Genomic DNA, 15257 nt, shown 5'->3' on the forward strand with positions numbered 1-15257 from the left:
ATGCGTGTCGAGGTCAACGGTCCGGATGCGAACACGTCCACTGCGGAGCCGAACACGTCCGCGTCGAATCCCAGTTTCTGACTCACGTGCGAAGAGAATAGGTCAAATGATCAAAATCCCTGGGGCGGCCGTTTCTCACGTGCTGACGCCGTCGAGGAACGAATTTTTACTCGTCCACGCTGTTCCCGCTTCTCCGTCCATCTTCCCCTCGATCCCAATACCCACAGGCTGATCTCATCATCATCATATATAGATATATTATTAGATTTGATTATAAATCCATGGATCCGAACGCACGCCTGCTCCACGGCAACTCGCCACGGAGAGAGAGGGGGGCAAACGAGAGGCTCTCGTAGGAGGAGGACGAGCGGCCGCTAGATTCTCATCTCTTCTCCTCCAAGCCTTCTCCTTTGCCTTTCAAAAGCCTCGTCGCGAAACACGCTCAAACTCTGGGAAGAAGGAAGCGGAAGGAGGGAAAGCAGGGTTTGTTATTTAGTTTTTTCCGATGGCGAGTTGGGTTCTATCGGAATGCCGTGGTATAAGACAGCTGCCGGCGGATTACTCCCGGCCCAAATCTAGGCTCCAGCCGCCGCGGCGGAGCCTCCCTTGTCCGCCCCCTCGCGACGTGGATTTTCGCCGCCGCCCGACCTGCCTCGGAAGTCGGGCGCTCCACCGGGACTGGGCGCTGAGGGTGGCGACGGCGGAGGAGGAGGGGGAAGGAGGGGAGGTAAATGGGAAACGGGCGAATGGGAGTGAGATAGAGGTGTCGGAGTTCGATCCCGCGATGCCGCCGCCATTCGGGCTGGCGGAGATCCGGGCGGCCATCCCCAAGCACTGCTGGGTGAAGGACCCTTGGAGATCTATGAGCTATGTGGTCCGGGATGTGGTTGTTGTGTTTGGGCTCACGGCCGCCGCCGCCTACTTCAATAACTGGATGGTGTGGCCGCTCTATTGGGTGGCTCAGGGCACCATGTTCTGGGCTTTCTTCGTTCTTGGCCATGACTGGTGCGGATTTCTGCCTCCAAGATCGCATTTTTAGTCTTTTTCCCTTCAAGATGAAGCCAAACTCTCGTTTTGTTTTCTTATAAAGATTGAATCTTTGGCAGCGGACACGGTAGCTTTTCGAGCAGCCCGAAGCTGAACAGTGTGGTTGGGCATTTGCTCCATTCGTCCATTCTCGTGCCTTACCATGGCTGGTATGTCCCCCGTTTCCAATCCGAGCTATGGAAGTTAGCTGGATTTCATCGAAGTAGAAGAAATTGCTTGTTGTCCCTTTGTCTGTCTTATTAACATTGGAGCATTACTGCTAAATTCTGCAGGAGGATTAGTCACAGGACTCATCACCAGAACCATGGACACGTCGAGAATGACGAGTCCTGGCACCCTGTTAGTGGCTTGCTCGTACTTGTCTTTTAAGAATGATTGCTGTTTTCCTCGAACATTTTAACTGATGATGGGTTTTTATCACTTTGGATTACTTGCAGTTACCTGAGAAGTCATATAAGAGTTTGGATTCTGCAACTCGGATTCTGCGTTTCACATTGCCTTTCCCAATGCTTGCATATCCCTTGTACCTGGTGAGCACCCGCGCATCCTCACTTCAATTGGATCGACTTTTTACACTCTGGATTTCAGTTTAACTAAATTCTTAATCTATATGTCCATTTACAGTGGAAAAGGAGTCCAGGGAAGAAAGGTTCTCACTTCCATCCAGATAGTGATCTATTTGTTCCAAAAGAGAGGAAGGATGTGGTAACATCAACAGTTTGCTGGTCGGCAATGGCGGCGGCGCTTGCAGGATTAGCATGGAAATTTGGCCTTGTTCCAATGATTAAACTGTATGGAATTCCCTATTTGGTAGGCTTATCAACTATTTGATATATGAATACTGTTGATGAAAGCATTCGCGAATATTTGGTTGCGAACTTTGTAACAATTAATTGTGGTTTTGGATGCAGATGTTCGTTATGTGGTTGGATTGTGTGACATATTTGCATCATCACGGGCATGATGAGAAACTTCCCTGGTATCGCGAAAAGGTGTAAAATCATATACCTGTCCTCCTTTGCAATGTGCATCTATCAGTCCCAAACCATTTAGAAAGAAAAAAAAACACAATTATGTTCAGGAGCTTAATTTATAAACATCTTAAAGCAAGCATTCATCATGTAGTATATGGCAAACTGGTTTCTGCACCTTCATATATGCAAGCATTGCATATTAAACCATTATCTTGTTATGCATATTGTTCCATTTCCTCTGTTCAGTCACAGAAAATGAATTAGTTTCAAATCCTAGTAAATCTGTAAGACATGTTAGGCTGCCAAAGTTGTAACACTAGTTTATGGGTGAATTTTTGTACTGGGCTGCTTCATTCCTGACTGCGCTTGTGTTTATGAGGTAACAAATACTTCTCTTCTCCTCCTCCAGGAATGGAGTTATCTCCGCGGAGGGCTGACGACGCTGGATCGGGATTATGGATGGATCAACAACATACACCATGATATCGGGACTCATGTGATACATCACCTCTTCCCTCAGATACCACATTACCATCTAGTGGAAGCTGTGAGTAGCACTGACTTGTTGCCTTTTCTTCGACATTCCGCAGAAAGATAAGCGAGAAGAATGCTAATCATAATTACTCATAAACCTTCCATTGATGTATCAGACTGAGGCAGCAAAGCCGGTGCTCGGAAAGTACTATAGAGAACCTGAGAAATCTGGTCCTTTGCCGTTTCACCTATTTGGCGTCTTGGCAAAGAGCTTGAGACGTGATCACTATGTCAGTGATACTGGAGATGTCGTCTACTATCAGACCGACCATCGAATTAAATAGTTTTCCTCAGAAATCGGATTGAAACTTGCTTGACTGGCATGGGAAGATAGCTGATTCACAACTGATCCTGTCTCCAGCATTCCTTAAAGCTGGAATTTTTGTGCACAGCTTCCAAGTCCTACCATCCATTCTTTTCTCTTCCAAATAAAAGGAAAGAGGTGTAGGAAATTTATCCTCAAATGAATCTATTATGGTATATAACAAACACGACTTTGTATTCTTTGTTAAGCTGCTCGGAAATATCATCACCGGCGTTGCAAAGCTATAGTTGTTTTATGTGAAACTTTCAAAGCAAAGAGGAAAGGGGAAAACAAAATAATGTTTTTGTCTGCTGGTAACTGTTCCTAACACCCTTCATTTCCAAGTCTTGTGTGCTCATCATTGGTGAATGAAAATATGATGAGGCTTCCGTTGATTGAGTCTGATATGCTCCTAACCTGTTGTTTCCTGGGAGAGAGGAAGTCGACTCCACTCATTCCTCTCGTCCCCGCTTGACAGTATTCTCTTGAAGCTGATGGCTGACCAAAAAAAATAGTGAAGGGATGGATACATCAGTTTCCACCCATCTCTCTCAAGAAGCAGATGCACCCTTGTTCCATGTGGCAGGAGCTGTTCTGATGACATTCTCGCTTGACGAAAACAAACTTGTATTTGATTACTAATGTGATCTCGATAAGCTTTGATGGACCAACACAGGTGGGAAAGCTAGCTATGTAGATCAAACCCCTGCATTGGTCATATATTTTAACCAAACACCTAATTGGCTGCTTCATTGAGCTCTATCACAAACTTTGTTTCATTATTTTTGAAATTTCGGGCCAGTTCCTCGGAGAGTTGGATCTCATGGTAGCTCAAAAGTCTTTTGTTTGTCAGCAGTAACCTTATTTATCAGTATGACAATACGAATGGGAGAGAAAAAGTTGCAGAAGTTACTTTACTGCACGTTGTACCGAGAGAGAAGTTGACAAAAATACTTATAAACTCTTGAGTGCATTGTTTGTGTGTTAATGGCCAAGTAATCACGATTCAGGGGCAAAGCCACTTACTTGGACGGCAAGGCCCTCGAGGGAAAAAATTTCAGGTGGCCAGCATTGCTTCTGAGATTGGTTTCTTTCATTTACACCAAAACTTTTTTCTTTTACAAACGTGCTTGGACCTATACGGAACCTGAGATAGATGAATCACAAGCATGCGCTAAAACTAGTTCTATTAAAGTAAGTTGGGCGACAAAGCGCAAGGTCATTCTATGTGTTCTTTTTCCAAGCTGCAAAAAATAAGTTGAGATTAGTAGTTAGGTGCAGCAACATTACATCTCTCACTTGTATAGTGAGAGATTCTTAGAGACTTTAACCCGTAACCTTCCCTTGATATCTGCAGAAAGGCCATAATTAATTATAAATCAGTCACTCAAGAAAATCATTTGAGTTGGCCATTAGAGAAAAAGACTTCTGGATTTCACCTTCTAAATTTAAATTCCAAATAATCATGACTCACTATGTGAAATCCTTTGGAAAGAATTTGCATGTAAATTATTAGTGAATCTAAATTGAGAAATAAATCTTTCTCTTAAAGCAAAATGGTTCACAAGCAGCTGCACCAAGATCACCTACCAGTTTCTTTACTTTGGTCTATGGTTGAAGTCCTTCAATTTTTCTTTTAGAAGAATCTAAGTATTCTCAAAAAAATGTATTTTGGGATGCAATCTAGATAGCATATATATAGCAGAGAAGAGATGCAAACTGTTTCTCCCAACTCCCAAATAACATCATCCGCATCCTATTTTTACTCCACTAGATCTTACCACAGGTGAACAAGTGCCGACCCAGGCCTGGGCTAAGATTAGAAAATTAAAGCCCGACTTAGTTTCCCCCAGCAATGGGCTAAGGTTCCCATAAAAATGAAAGTTGGGCTTTAAATGACATAATCTAATTGGAGCAGCATATGAATTTAAAAGTTGACAAGTATTTTTGCTATTCTATAATGTCAAAATTAAGATATACTGAATGTTTCAGAAGAGATGGAGAGTTTCTATGGTTGAGACAAGACCTACTTCAGAATTATATGCAACAACCATTTTCAAACTTAACAAAAGAAAAAAAGGAGTGCCTGATAATTAAAAAAAAATTGCCACTTCATTACGATAGTTCATCAAGTGCATGTCCCGGGCAAGATACTCATTATCCATAGTAAAATCTAGTTATGAGCAAGCTAACCATGTATTTATTTTAGATTAAGATTCCTACACCTGAGGAACAATAAAAGTATGCCACTTCTTCTTCTTCTTCTTCTTCTTCAGATCAAGATATCCAACCTTAGACTAATAAATGGAATTTTCCTTTCGCATGGTCTCCTAGATGGAAACGCCTATACATTGTATAAATCATAAGATAATTCTTTTCGTGGGTGTCCTTCTAGGTCTCGTTCAACACAAAAGTTCCACTTAAGCCGGAGCCTGTTTCCAAGGATGTATACGAGACATACTATTTAGCAAAAAAATCTCGACGTGCCCCCACTTATTTCCCCCAAAAGAATTCTCCCATAAACCAAAACCAAACCAAACCAAACCACAAGTTTCATACTTTCATGCTGGCTCGGCCCCGTCGGCGACCGGTCAATTATTCAAAGACATGAGTCGGTGCTTTGACTGTACGACACAAATGGGAGGGCCCCACCATGTTGACTGCATCCAGATCACGCGAGTCAGAAACATCGGCTCGTGCCACACCCGAATCTGCCGCCGTCGGGTCGCAACCTTTCGACCACCCTTATCCTCACCCAACTCTCGCGCTCTCTCTCTCTCCCCCCCTCCCCTTCTACCTTTTGTTTTTTTTTTTGGACCCAACACAGATGGGAAATGTTAGACCAGATGGCCAGATAAGTGGGAGACCGATGGCCCCACGCCTCAATGACCTTTCACACCAAGGACAGTTTCCCATCCCACTATATTTATCTTCAAACGAGCTGGCCTCATCAACAAATTTGACAATTTATGATCCACTTTGTTAATTTAAATTTGATATTAATATATTTAGATCATAAATGAGTTAACTAATAAATGCGTTGGTTTCAAATTTAGATCTTTAGTATGTCCAAATTATCTTGACCGGTTTAATAGTAGTATCGAACCATAATTTAATCTATTTATTCTGTTTGAAACTTGCTTAATCCATTTTTAATCGGCTTAATCCGTCCTATTAAATCTATTAAATCTATTTAAATTTATTTAATTTATTAAAAATATTTAATTATTTAATTTAATTTGATTTATTTAATAAATAAAATATATAAATTGAGTTAGATTATCTGCTTACTAAATAGGTCGGATTCAGTTGATCTATTTAATTTTTAACCGTGCCGCCCCCACTTTTTCACCCCACTCACACGTCGCTCTCCCCCAGTGCTTCCCTGCCTCATCCCCTCTTTCCCAGCACAAATTTTGCTACAAATTCTCGCTCTTTAGCCATCATCAACTGATGTTAAAGCCCATCATTCCCGTTTTCCCTTCTCCAGATTCCTCTCCTCATGAAGATCTCTTCCTCCTTGGATTTCCGCTCAAATGACGCTGCCGCTGCAGGCTGCCTGTCGGGAATTCTGCGCCGGTTTCTTTGCGGGAGTCTCCGCGGCAACGCTTGCAGAGAGGGCGAAGAAGGCCATGGGATCGACGCTGCTTTTGGCCGAGAGTGGAAGGCCGAGCGGGAGATGATGCCGAGTCCTGGCATCGTAGCGCGCTTAATGGGCTTAGAGTCGACGCCGGTGCATCCATGCGCTGCTTCTGAGTTGGTCGGGCGAAGCCGGTCTGCAAACTCGCTCGAGAGCTGGCCCGGGTTTCTCTCCGAGAGAAGCCACAGCCCGCAGTTCAGGACACCGCAGTCTTTTCGTGAGGCACCGACGTACTTGAGGCAGGAGAATGATGATTTCCTGCTTCTGAGCTTCACGCCTGATGATAGAGAGGAGGCCATGGCATCCAATGGAATGAGACGCAGGATGGAGTCTCGAGAAACGAAGGAGAGAAAAAAGAGCGAGCGCAAGGCTAGAGTGGAAAGGGAGAGCAGAACAGAGGGAAGAATCAGAGAAAAGAAGAACAAAAACAAGAGAGTCGAGCGGCAGCACTGTCGCAAGGAGAACTCGCCCGAGAGGAAACTTGGTACCAAAGCAGCGAATTCCATTAAGCCCATGAAGCAAAGAGAAATGCCGATCATCTTAGACAAGTCCAATGCTGTAAAAAAGAAGCCACAAAATGCTCGAGGGAAAGTGGAACTGGAATGCAGCTCCCAGAATTCCAGCCCTGTTTCAGTTTTGGATCTCGCATACATCGACGATGACTGCTGCATCGACACCAACTCTCCATCTACTGGTACCGTTATATTACGTAGTGAAATATAGTTTCTGAAGTACAGTATTTTAGCTAATCCAACTATGATACAGGAGAACAGAAGAAACCAATACAGCAGAGCTCGAGAAGAAAGCTGCCACCGAACTTCGAGAATGCCAGCTGCTTATCTCCAAGCATGGGCCTTGTTACGTTCTCCAGGGATGGAGGAATGAGGTCAGTCGATATGGAACGCAAGAGATCGAGTTATCAAGAGCAAGCTTGTCCAGATTTTTCAGACATCTGGGGAAAGATTTGCAGGCTAGCGGAGGAGGATCTCAAGAATTCTGCATGGATTACGAAAGAAACTTCGAGGCCAGAACGTGCTGGAGATATTGCAGCTGATCTTGGGCTACAGATGCTTGATCTACTTCTCTACGAGGCAGTATGCGAATTACCTAACTACATTACATAATGAAATTGTACATAGGACTTCTTCTCTGCCCTGCAAATTTCTTTAGTGGACATGTGAACCGATGTAGAAAATTTCATAGTCAAAGTAACGATTTCCAATTATCGTGTCTTATTCAAATGGACTGAGTTTTTTATTTGCATACATGGGATACCTGATATACCTGACTTCCAGAGCAAAATGAATTTGGTAGGTCGAATAAATCACACTGACACAGAAACACACGCACAAAAAATAATCAAAATATCTTTCTGTCTATCGATCTATCTATCTACCCATCTATCTATTAATATGTATGCATGTGTATGTATTCATAGATGGATGGATGGGTGGATGAAAAGTTAAAATTTTTTGTATAAAATACTATGGCTGATAAAAACTGTGGCAAGGCATTTTGGAATCCAAATCTTATGAGTGCCCAGGTTGAATGCCAGATCATTTGAACAATTATAAAGAGACATGTAGCATTTGAAACATGATTGCAGTAGGAAAACAACAAATTTTAGGTACTGGATAAATAGTAGTCATGTCTTCCACACACAATAGAAGTACCGTGACCATGGCTCAGATATTTTTGGAGATGCGGTTCATCACAAATAGTTGTCAATTTGCAGTCTAACTGATGCGGATATATAGAACTAGCTGCAGGCGAAATAGAAGTATGAAGAAGACGTTGGAAAGGTTCAACAAGATGAGGTCAATTATGTTACTCCACATAAGAAAGATCTTTTGATGTCATATCCTATCGACGATGAACGATTCCTTCTATGCTTATTAGTTAATAACCTCTTAAAAAAGAGGAAGGAAATCCTTCGGATTGAGCATTGGTCGGAAAAGTCATTACCCATTCATGTCCTACTTTTTTCGGAGCAAGACAGAGCAGGTAGAATTAGATAGGTTGCATTGGATGGATCGGACCGTGAAAAGCTACAAAACTTTTTTATAAAGATTTATATGTATTCAAATCGGACTCCGGGCTAATTTAACTGCATGCACCTTTGATTTGTTGCGGGTTAGGTAAAACCATCCCAGATGATGCATGTATTATCTTAAGCAAGGAATAACATGACCCAATCCCAGATGTTTTTTATTCTGGTAACATTTAGTCACAGGAACTCTTGTGACCTACAGCTACTACCTTACCTGCCATGGACTGGAAGCTGTGTCCAAAGCAATCAAAAGCTGTGTCCTAAGAAAATGACAGCAGAAAGGTGACCTAAGGTGCGGGACAGCAAAAGATTATGATTTATGATCATGGAGCAACCTTTTTTTCCCGGAAGAACCCAAACTCCACGATAGAAACGAATATATTTCCACTTTGGCAGCACTAAGAAATGGTGGATGGGGCCCGCTCAAATTGCTCAAGGATTCCGAGGAGACGGAGAAAGTGGAGGATATCATTATTCAGTTCAGACGGAGGAGGAAAATTGCAGTTCTACTAAGCCAAAACCACACTGCCTGGACGCAATTATTGGACCAAACCATCTCAACCTAACAATAATAATAATAAAAAACTTGCGGATTCAACGTTATCAGATACCCTACTATAAACATAAGATGACAAATGAAAGCTGTAGCCAAAACCAAAAAGGACACAACAAAAAAAATCTGATTAAGAGATTATTGTTCTTGTTATCAGAGCGCCCAAGTGTCTTTGTTTCTTGGAAGCTCCCATCTTTTGGCCATCTTAAAGCGAATTTTGATGAGGACTTGCTCGCCGATGATGATATGACTGGAGTGACATTTGTGATCAGAAATCACGGCTCCAAGTTGATTGCTGCAAAGGGACGCCGTTCCTTCGAGGCTTCAGCTTTTGGAACGGAGCTCGAGCTTTTGGAACGGAGCTCGAAATAGCATAGGAGGGATTCTTCTTCGCGAGACGTGTAATAGAGGCTGGCCGCATCATCTTGGAGGAGGGACTCAGCCGCATTGATTAAGCGATTACGGAAGGAGAAGCGCGAGGAAGCAACCGATTCTCCACGGAAGTACCATGTTGTCCAAGTCAGGCATATTCTTCAGGAGGCGAACCAAACTGCAAATTAAGTCGCCTCATTTGCTGCTCATCATCCTGGAGATTTTCTATAGACCCAGCATACTTCTTCTTCTGCTTTATATAGCCTTCTTGCTAATGATATAGCTGGCTATGCTGTGGAGAGCAGTGTGAGTAGCCAATTTACTTAAAAAAAAAAAATTATTGTTCCATAAAGAAGGATAAGTGGCAAACGTGTGCTCAAATAAAAGAAACTGTGAACATTAAACATCTTATACGATACAAACCCCGGCCCATACAAAGTGCGATCGGCACAACAAATACAGGACTCAGGGATGACATGATTCCATGGTCTTTTAGCAGAAGACCGTAAAAATAATAATAATAACAACAACAATAAGAAGAAGAAAAACTTCTGCAACTCTTTGTTTATCCGCTCCTTCATAATCTTCAGGAAACCCATCTTCTACCTATATACATCCATATTTTTAAGCTACATATATAAATGAAAATGAAAGAACGATGTGGACGGTCTCTAATCAGCTCAGATACCCTTCGGGCTTGTTGTCTTCCGGACGAGACAGCCGCTGCTAGGATTATAATTGATTCAAAGAACACAAGGAAGAAAAGAACTTTTTGTCAGGAAAGTATTGGTTGATGGCGTTTACGCCATAATCTTCTCCTCCCAAGGAGAGAAGAGCCCCGATCCATGGAATTCGCCTCCACCACCGTTGAGTTGGTACCCCTTCTGCTGCTGTTCCATGGCGCGCCGGCCAATAGGTGCTGCCGGTCCATCCTTAACCAGAGACTGCATCCAAGAAAGGTCGGGCTCATCCAAGCCCACCGGCACCGCGCTCGTCGGGGCCGCCCCTCCGAAGCCACTTCCGGCCTGATTGTTTCGGAAGTTAAAAGATGCCGACTTCCTGAGCTTGTTCAGCTCCTCCCCTTGAATTCCCCAATCCAACTTCCCATCCGGCGAGCCCCAGTCGGAAAGAACCGATGAAGCCGCTGCTGCTGCAGCAGTCGTCATCGAAGAGAGGGTCGATTGGCGACTCGCCGTTGCGCCCCGGTCGATAAAGCTCTGGCTGCGCTTTCCAAACGCGGAAGCCCTCGAGTTCATGATGGCCTTCGCCATCGAATGATCGAGCCCATAGGAGGAAGAGGCACTCACGTTTGGGGAAGAAGGCAAGTTGCCTCCATAGCCAGAAAGTAACGGAGACTGATGCATCTGGACTCCGGTGGGCGATTGGAATTGAGCTCCAGCCGAGGCCGAGGCGGCTGCCGCCTGTTTCAGAGAAAGCCCCTGCAACTGAGACAACAGCGATGGATCAAGAGAACCAAATAGCTCGTTATAATCCAATGCGCGAGAGGCGGCGGCGGCGGCTCGTGAGTTCGGGGTCCGATTGGCCCTGGGCGAGGCGGTGCACGAGATCTCATCGATCAGCTTCTGCTGGTACTCTTCGAGCCCGAGCAAATCCAGGTCGAAACTCAAATCTCTGGCGCTCAGCGACGCCTTCAGCCTGCTATTTGGCAGCTGCAGGGAGGGCGGCGTCATCAAGCTGCCCGGCTGGCTCGTCCAGGCCGTCGCCCCGCCCAATCCTGACGAAGTGGAAGGTGACATGGGCGATCCCGGCTGCTGCATCAACATCAAAGCCGTAGCCATGTCCAACGACGAAAGCCCCGGCGACGATGACCTCGGAGAGGGGAGCACCATCCCAGTGACGGAGGCGGCCGAGGGGTTGACGGTCCTCAGCTCCTCCGGCTTGTGGGCGAAGAAGCAGACGCGGCGGTTGCAGCCGATTTCGTCCTTGCAGAGGCGGGTCCGGTACTGGGCCGGGTGAAGCCAGCTCTCGAACACCCCATGGGCGTACTCGCAAGCATCGCCGTTCCGGCACGAACCTTTCCGGAACTCCGGGCAGGGGACGCAGCTGTAGAGATACTTCCGGGGGTCGCGGCGCCGGGCGTTCTCTCCCGGGTGGACGAAGGGGCACTCCGTCCAGTCGTGGGAGTAGGCCCTGGAGCAAGGCTTGACCTTGAAGGTGTACATACGGAACTCGTCCGTGCTGTAGATCCCGTTCTTGATATCGGGGAGGGTGATGTCGGGTGGGTATTCTTTCTTCTCGCCGGACTTCGTCTCCACTTCTTTTGCTCCTCCTGGGGAGGAAACCCTCGGGCAGGAGGCTTTGAGGACAACTTCGAGGGATCGAGTGGTGGAGTTGGAGAAGTGGCGGGCGATGACGTCGCCGGGGCGGTTTCCGGCGGCATCGAGGGAGTCGACGTCGGCGGAGGCGTCGATGAGCATCTTGACGGTTTCGAGAGAGGAGGAGGAGCCGCCGGAAGCGGCGCAGTGGAGGGGGGTGGCGCCGTCTGAGGGGGAGCGGCGAGAGGCCTCGGCGGGGCGGGCGGCGAGGATGTAGGCGAGCACGGTGGGGCTGCCGTAGAGGGCGGCGATCATGAGTGGGGTCCGCTGTTCGAAGCCCATCGTCCGTCGGCCGGGGGAGCGGCAGTACCAGGGAGCGGTGGAGTCGAGGGGAAGGCCGTCTTCCTCCACGGCGCGCTTGAAGGCGTGAAGGTCGTCGGAGGCGGAGAGCTCGAGGAGGACGGCGGCCTCGTCGTGCTTCTTCGGGTCGCCGCCGGCGTTCATGTCGGCGGGGCCCGTGGAGGGAGACGGAGGCGGAGAGGGCTTCCGGGGGCCGCTGCACATATCTTCTTTTAGGACTCCACAGAGAGAGAGAGTTTGGAGGGGAAGCGAAGAGAGGGAAGAGGGGAAGGAGGCCGCGGGGTGTTTGGTCGCCGGGTGCGGCTTTTGTAGTCGGGGGGAGAGAATAAAATAAAGGGGGGCGGAAAGAGATAAGGGAAATGGGGAAGAAGGTCGGGTCTCTCTTTCCCTTCCTTTGGTGCTGGTCAAAAAGGCAACGCTCCGAAGCTGCCTTCTTTCCGCCTTCCCCTTCCCCTCCCCCCGTCATCAAAATGAAACGCACATTTCAGCTATGTGAGATGCAAATGTAAATCAAATTTGAATTCCAGAACCTGAGACTGTCGGGACTCCTGGATGCGGTCCGCGTTGGTAGGAATCAACTCTCAAGGGTCCGGTCTAACGTCACTCGCTCATATCCTATCTTCTTCTCAACGCCTGCTGCCACTTGATAGGCGGACCCAGTATTGCTCTATTTAATAATATGACTCTATTTCCCATCTCATGCAGATCCAAGCCGTCTTTGATGTAATCAAGCATGATCCAACCTTTTCGTAACTTGACCCAGCTTTTTTTTCTTTTTTTTTGAAGAACTTACATAAATAATAACAAAGTAACTCATTACTCTTAAAAGACATAATTAACCAACCCAAACATGAAGCTCTAATCCACCGCCCCTGATAATATGTCAGGAGAGAGGGAGGTGGGTCCCAGGCCCTTAATGTCTGCAAACGGTGTGCCGAACTTTTTCCTTCCGCACTCGCCGGTGGTACTAAAGGCGGAGGGAGCAGGAACGGATCCGCCCGCCACCTGTCCAATCCACGCCGATATCTCCCCACCCAGTGGAGTTTTTTTAAAAAGAAAAAGGACACGTGTCGTTTCACTGCCGATTTGACCGGATGTGGGGTGCTCACTGCTCACGCGTCGCGCGCTTCCCCACAAGGGTGACGTGGGAAGTTGTTGCGTGGTCGGCGTTCCAGTTCCTTCCCAACTGCAGTTACTGCACCCAATGAGCGTCAGGTTCCGCCATACCGCCTTCCACTAATTTAATTATTATTATTATAATATTATTAAGTTATTAAATTATTAAATGCAACGCGCTCTTCTCTGCCTTGCTCCAGCTACTGGCTCCAAGGCCGGGTAACGTGACCAAATGCTCTCTCTCTCTCCACGCGGGTGCGGATCCGGACACTCTCGGTGGCCTTACCAACGCCACTAGTGGCTAGCTTTCACGCCCCATAAGGCTACGAAAAAGAAAATGGAGTTACGCGTCCGCTAAGTGCAGACCATATTCCCCTCGAAATAGATTCAGCCACCATGATCAAATAGATTCGAAATTGGAGACATGACGCTAGTTCTAGATTGCCGCTCCACGATATTCATGAGTATGATTTCTATCAAATCATACATATCTACAAAAAGATGAATAGCGTTATTGACTGAATGACCTTTTTTATTGTTCACCATTCTAAATGCTTCATCTAGAAAAATCACGTGTCTATGCCTTATTCTCTATATCATATTTTCTTTTCTCATTTTGAGCTAATATTGTATAAAAAAATGAGATTTACTTAATAAAAATTATAACTTATTAAGCAATATAAATTCAATAAGATGAATAATGCAGAGAAACCGTAAGTGTTATTTAGATCATAAACCCTTTATATTGACCGTTACAACGGGCGTTATTCTAAACGTCGCCGTAAGTGGGGAGCAGGGAGACGGGCGGCAGCAGCGGGAGGTGACAATAACCAGATGGATCCGGCGGACTTCGCTTATGATGATGGATGGGGTGCACAAAACGAACGGTCAGGATCGAACGGCAACGGGACCGCGGGAATGGCTAGTAATCGTCCTTGTCGTGGCCAAGTCAACGAACGGAGAGATAATGTTTGCCATCTTTTTCCCCACTGTCTCGAGGTGACGCCACGTGGAGCCCAGTCGCCATCAATCAGCAGGATTCTATTTTTATTTATTTCAACGTCCGTGCGATTTCCAACGTGACGGAAGCCATCTTGTTTTCATCTTTGGCGGGTTCATTTTCATCTTGACTGCCCGCTTTCGAAACGCAACGGCTCGTTAGTGGATATATTTTTCTTTAATCTGTACCGAGATGACGCTGGAATGATATATTCATATGTAAGACGATGAGTCTAATGAAATAAACCCACGAATTAGGGAAGACACACAAAATCTGTAATATGTATCGAATATTTTTTGGTGAAAAGGGAGCCTACTGAGGACTGCTACGTGGATGGGCTGGTCTATCCCCCTCCTATTTTTTTGACCAAAAAAAAAAAAAAAAAAAAAGGGAAGGAGCTCGTTTTAAATTCAATTAAACCAAGCCCACTCAACCAGTTGTCTAGGGCAAAAATGTCTTCACATATTTGTCTAGGGCAAATATGGCTTCACATATTTGTTCCCAAGAATAAGCTATGAATCAATATATGCACTTAGATATGAAAATACAGTTAATAAGCATATAGAATGCAAATAACCCATTCTAGAAAGGAGATCTCTTGATAATTAGTCATGATTAGGATAAATAGCTTAATTAACACTTCTTCTTTTTTTTTTTTACTTAAGTTGTTTATAGCTACTCCAAAAGCACTTCATAAAAAACAAATATCGCATTATTGCATAGGACCCAACCTATTCATTTAATGAATCAAAAATCCAAACCAAAATTTAACTATTTTTATTAAATAGCCCGATCTACAACAAGCTAAATCAAGTTAAATAGATTAAATGGTTAGGCATTGCCACGACCATTATTACCAGCAAAAAAACATGTAAGTTAGCCACAAAAATGCAGTTTGATGTGCAAAATATTGATTTCCATTGCTATCCAAGTTTTAAATACAATAGATATTTTTTAACACATGCACATAGAGCGATCAAAGAAAAGGTCTTCCATGAAAGAGAAATTTATGGAAGAGTTAGTCGTAACTT

General features: G+C 45.3%; 2 protein-coding genes and 1 pseudogene across 3 annotated transcripts; 2 read left to right on the forward strand and 1 right to left on the reverse strand.

The window, feature by feature from the left end:
- Positions 1 to 364: 364 nt before the first annotated feature.
- LOC103706691 (omega-3 fatty acid desaturase, chloroplastic-like) lies at positions 365 to 3100 on the forward strand (annotated as a pseudogene). Its single transcript, XR_016398818.1, has 8 exons — positions 365 to 1005; positions 1107 to 1196; positions 1320 to 1386; positions 1485 to 1577; positions 1672 to 1857; positions 1959 to 2039; positions 2431 to 2568; positions 2672 to 3100. The product of XR_016398818.1 is annotated as an omega-3 fatty acid desaturase, chloroplastic-like (transcript).
- A 3119-nt stretch (positions 3101 to 6219) lies between these two features.
- On the forward strand, positions 6220 to 7721 carry LOC103706690 (uncharacterized). Its single transcript, XM_008790888.5, has 2 exons — positions 6220 to 7193; positions 7265 to 7721. The coding sequence occupies exons 1-2, from the start codon at positions 6362 to 6364 to the stop codon at positions 7621 to 7623; spliced, it is 1191 nt and encodes a 396-aa protein (XP_008789110.4). The 5' UTR covers positions 6220 to 6361; the 3' UTR covers positions 7624 to 7721.
- A 2126-nt stretch (positions 7722 to 9847) lies between these two features.
- On the reverse strand, positions 9848 to 12804 carry LOC103706688 (zinc finger CCCH domain-containing protein 33-like). The gene has a single exon (XM_008790887.6). The coding sequence runs from the start codon at positions 12312 to 12314 to the stop codon at positions 10275 to 10277; it is 2040 nt and encodes a 679-aa protein (XP_008789109.4). The 5' UTR covers positions 12315 to 12804; the 3' UTR covers positions 9848 to 10274.
- Positions 12805 to 15257: the final 2453 nt, after the last annotated feature.

Source organism: Phoenix dactylifera, chromosome 17 (assembly GCF_051530095.1).
Source record: "Phoenix dactylifera cultivar Ajwa chromosome 17, Ajwa_hap1_PhDact_Kaust_v1.1, whole genome shotgun sequence".
Lineage (NCBI taxonomy): Eukaryota > Viridiplantae > Streptophyta > Magnoliopsida > Arecales > Arecaceae > Phoenix > Phoenix dactylifera.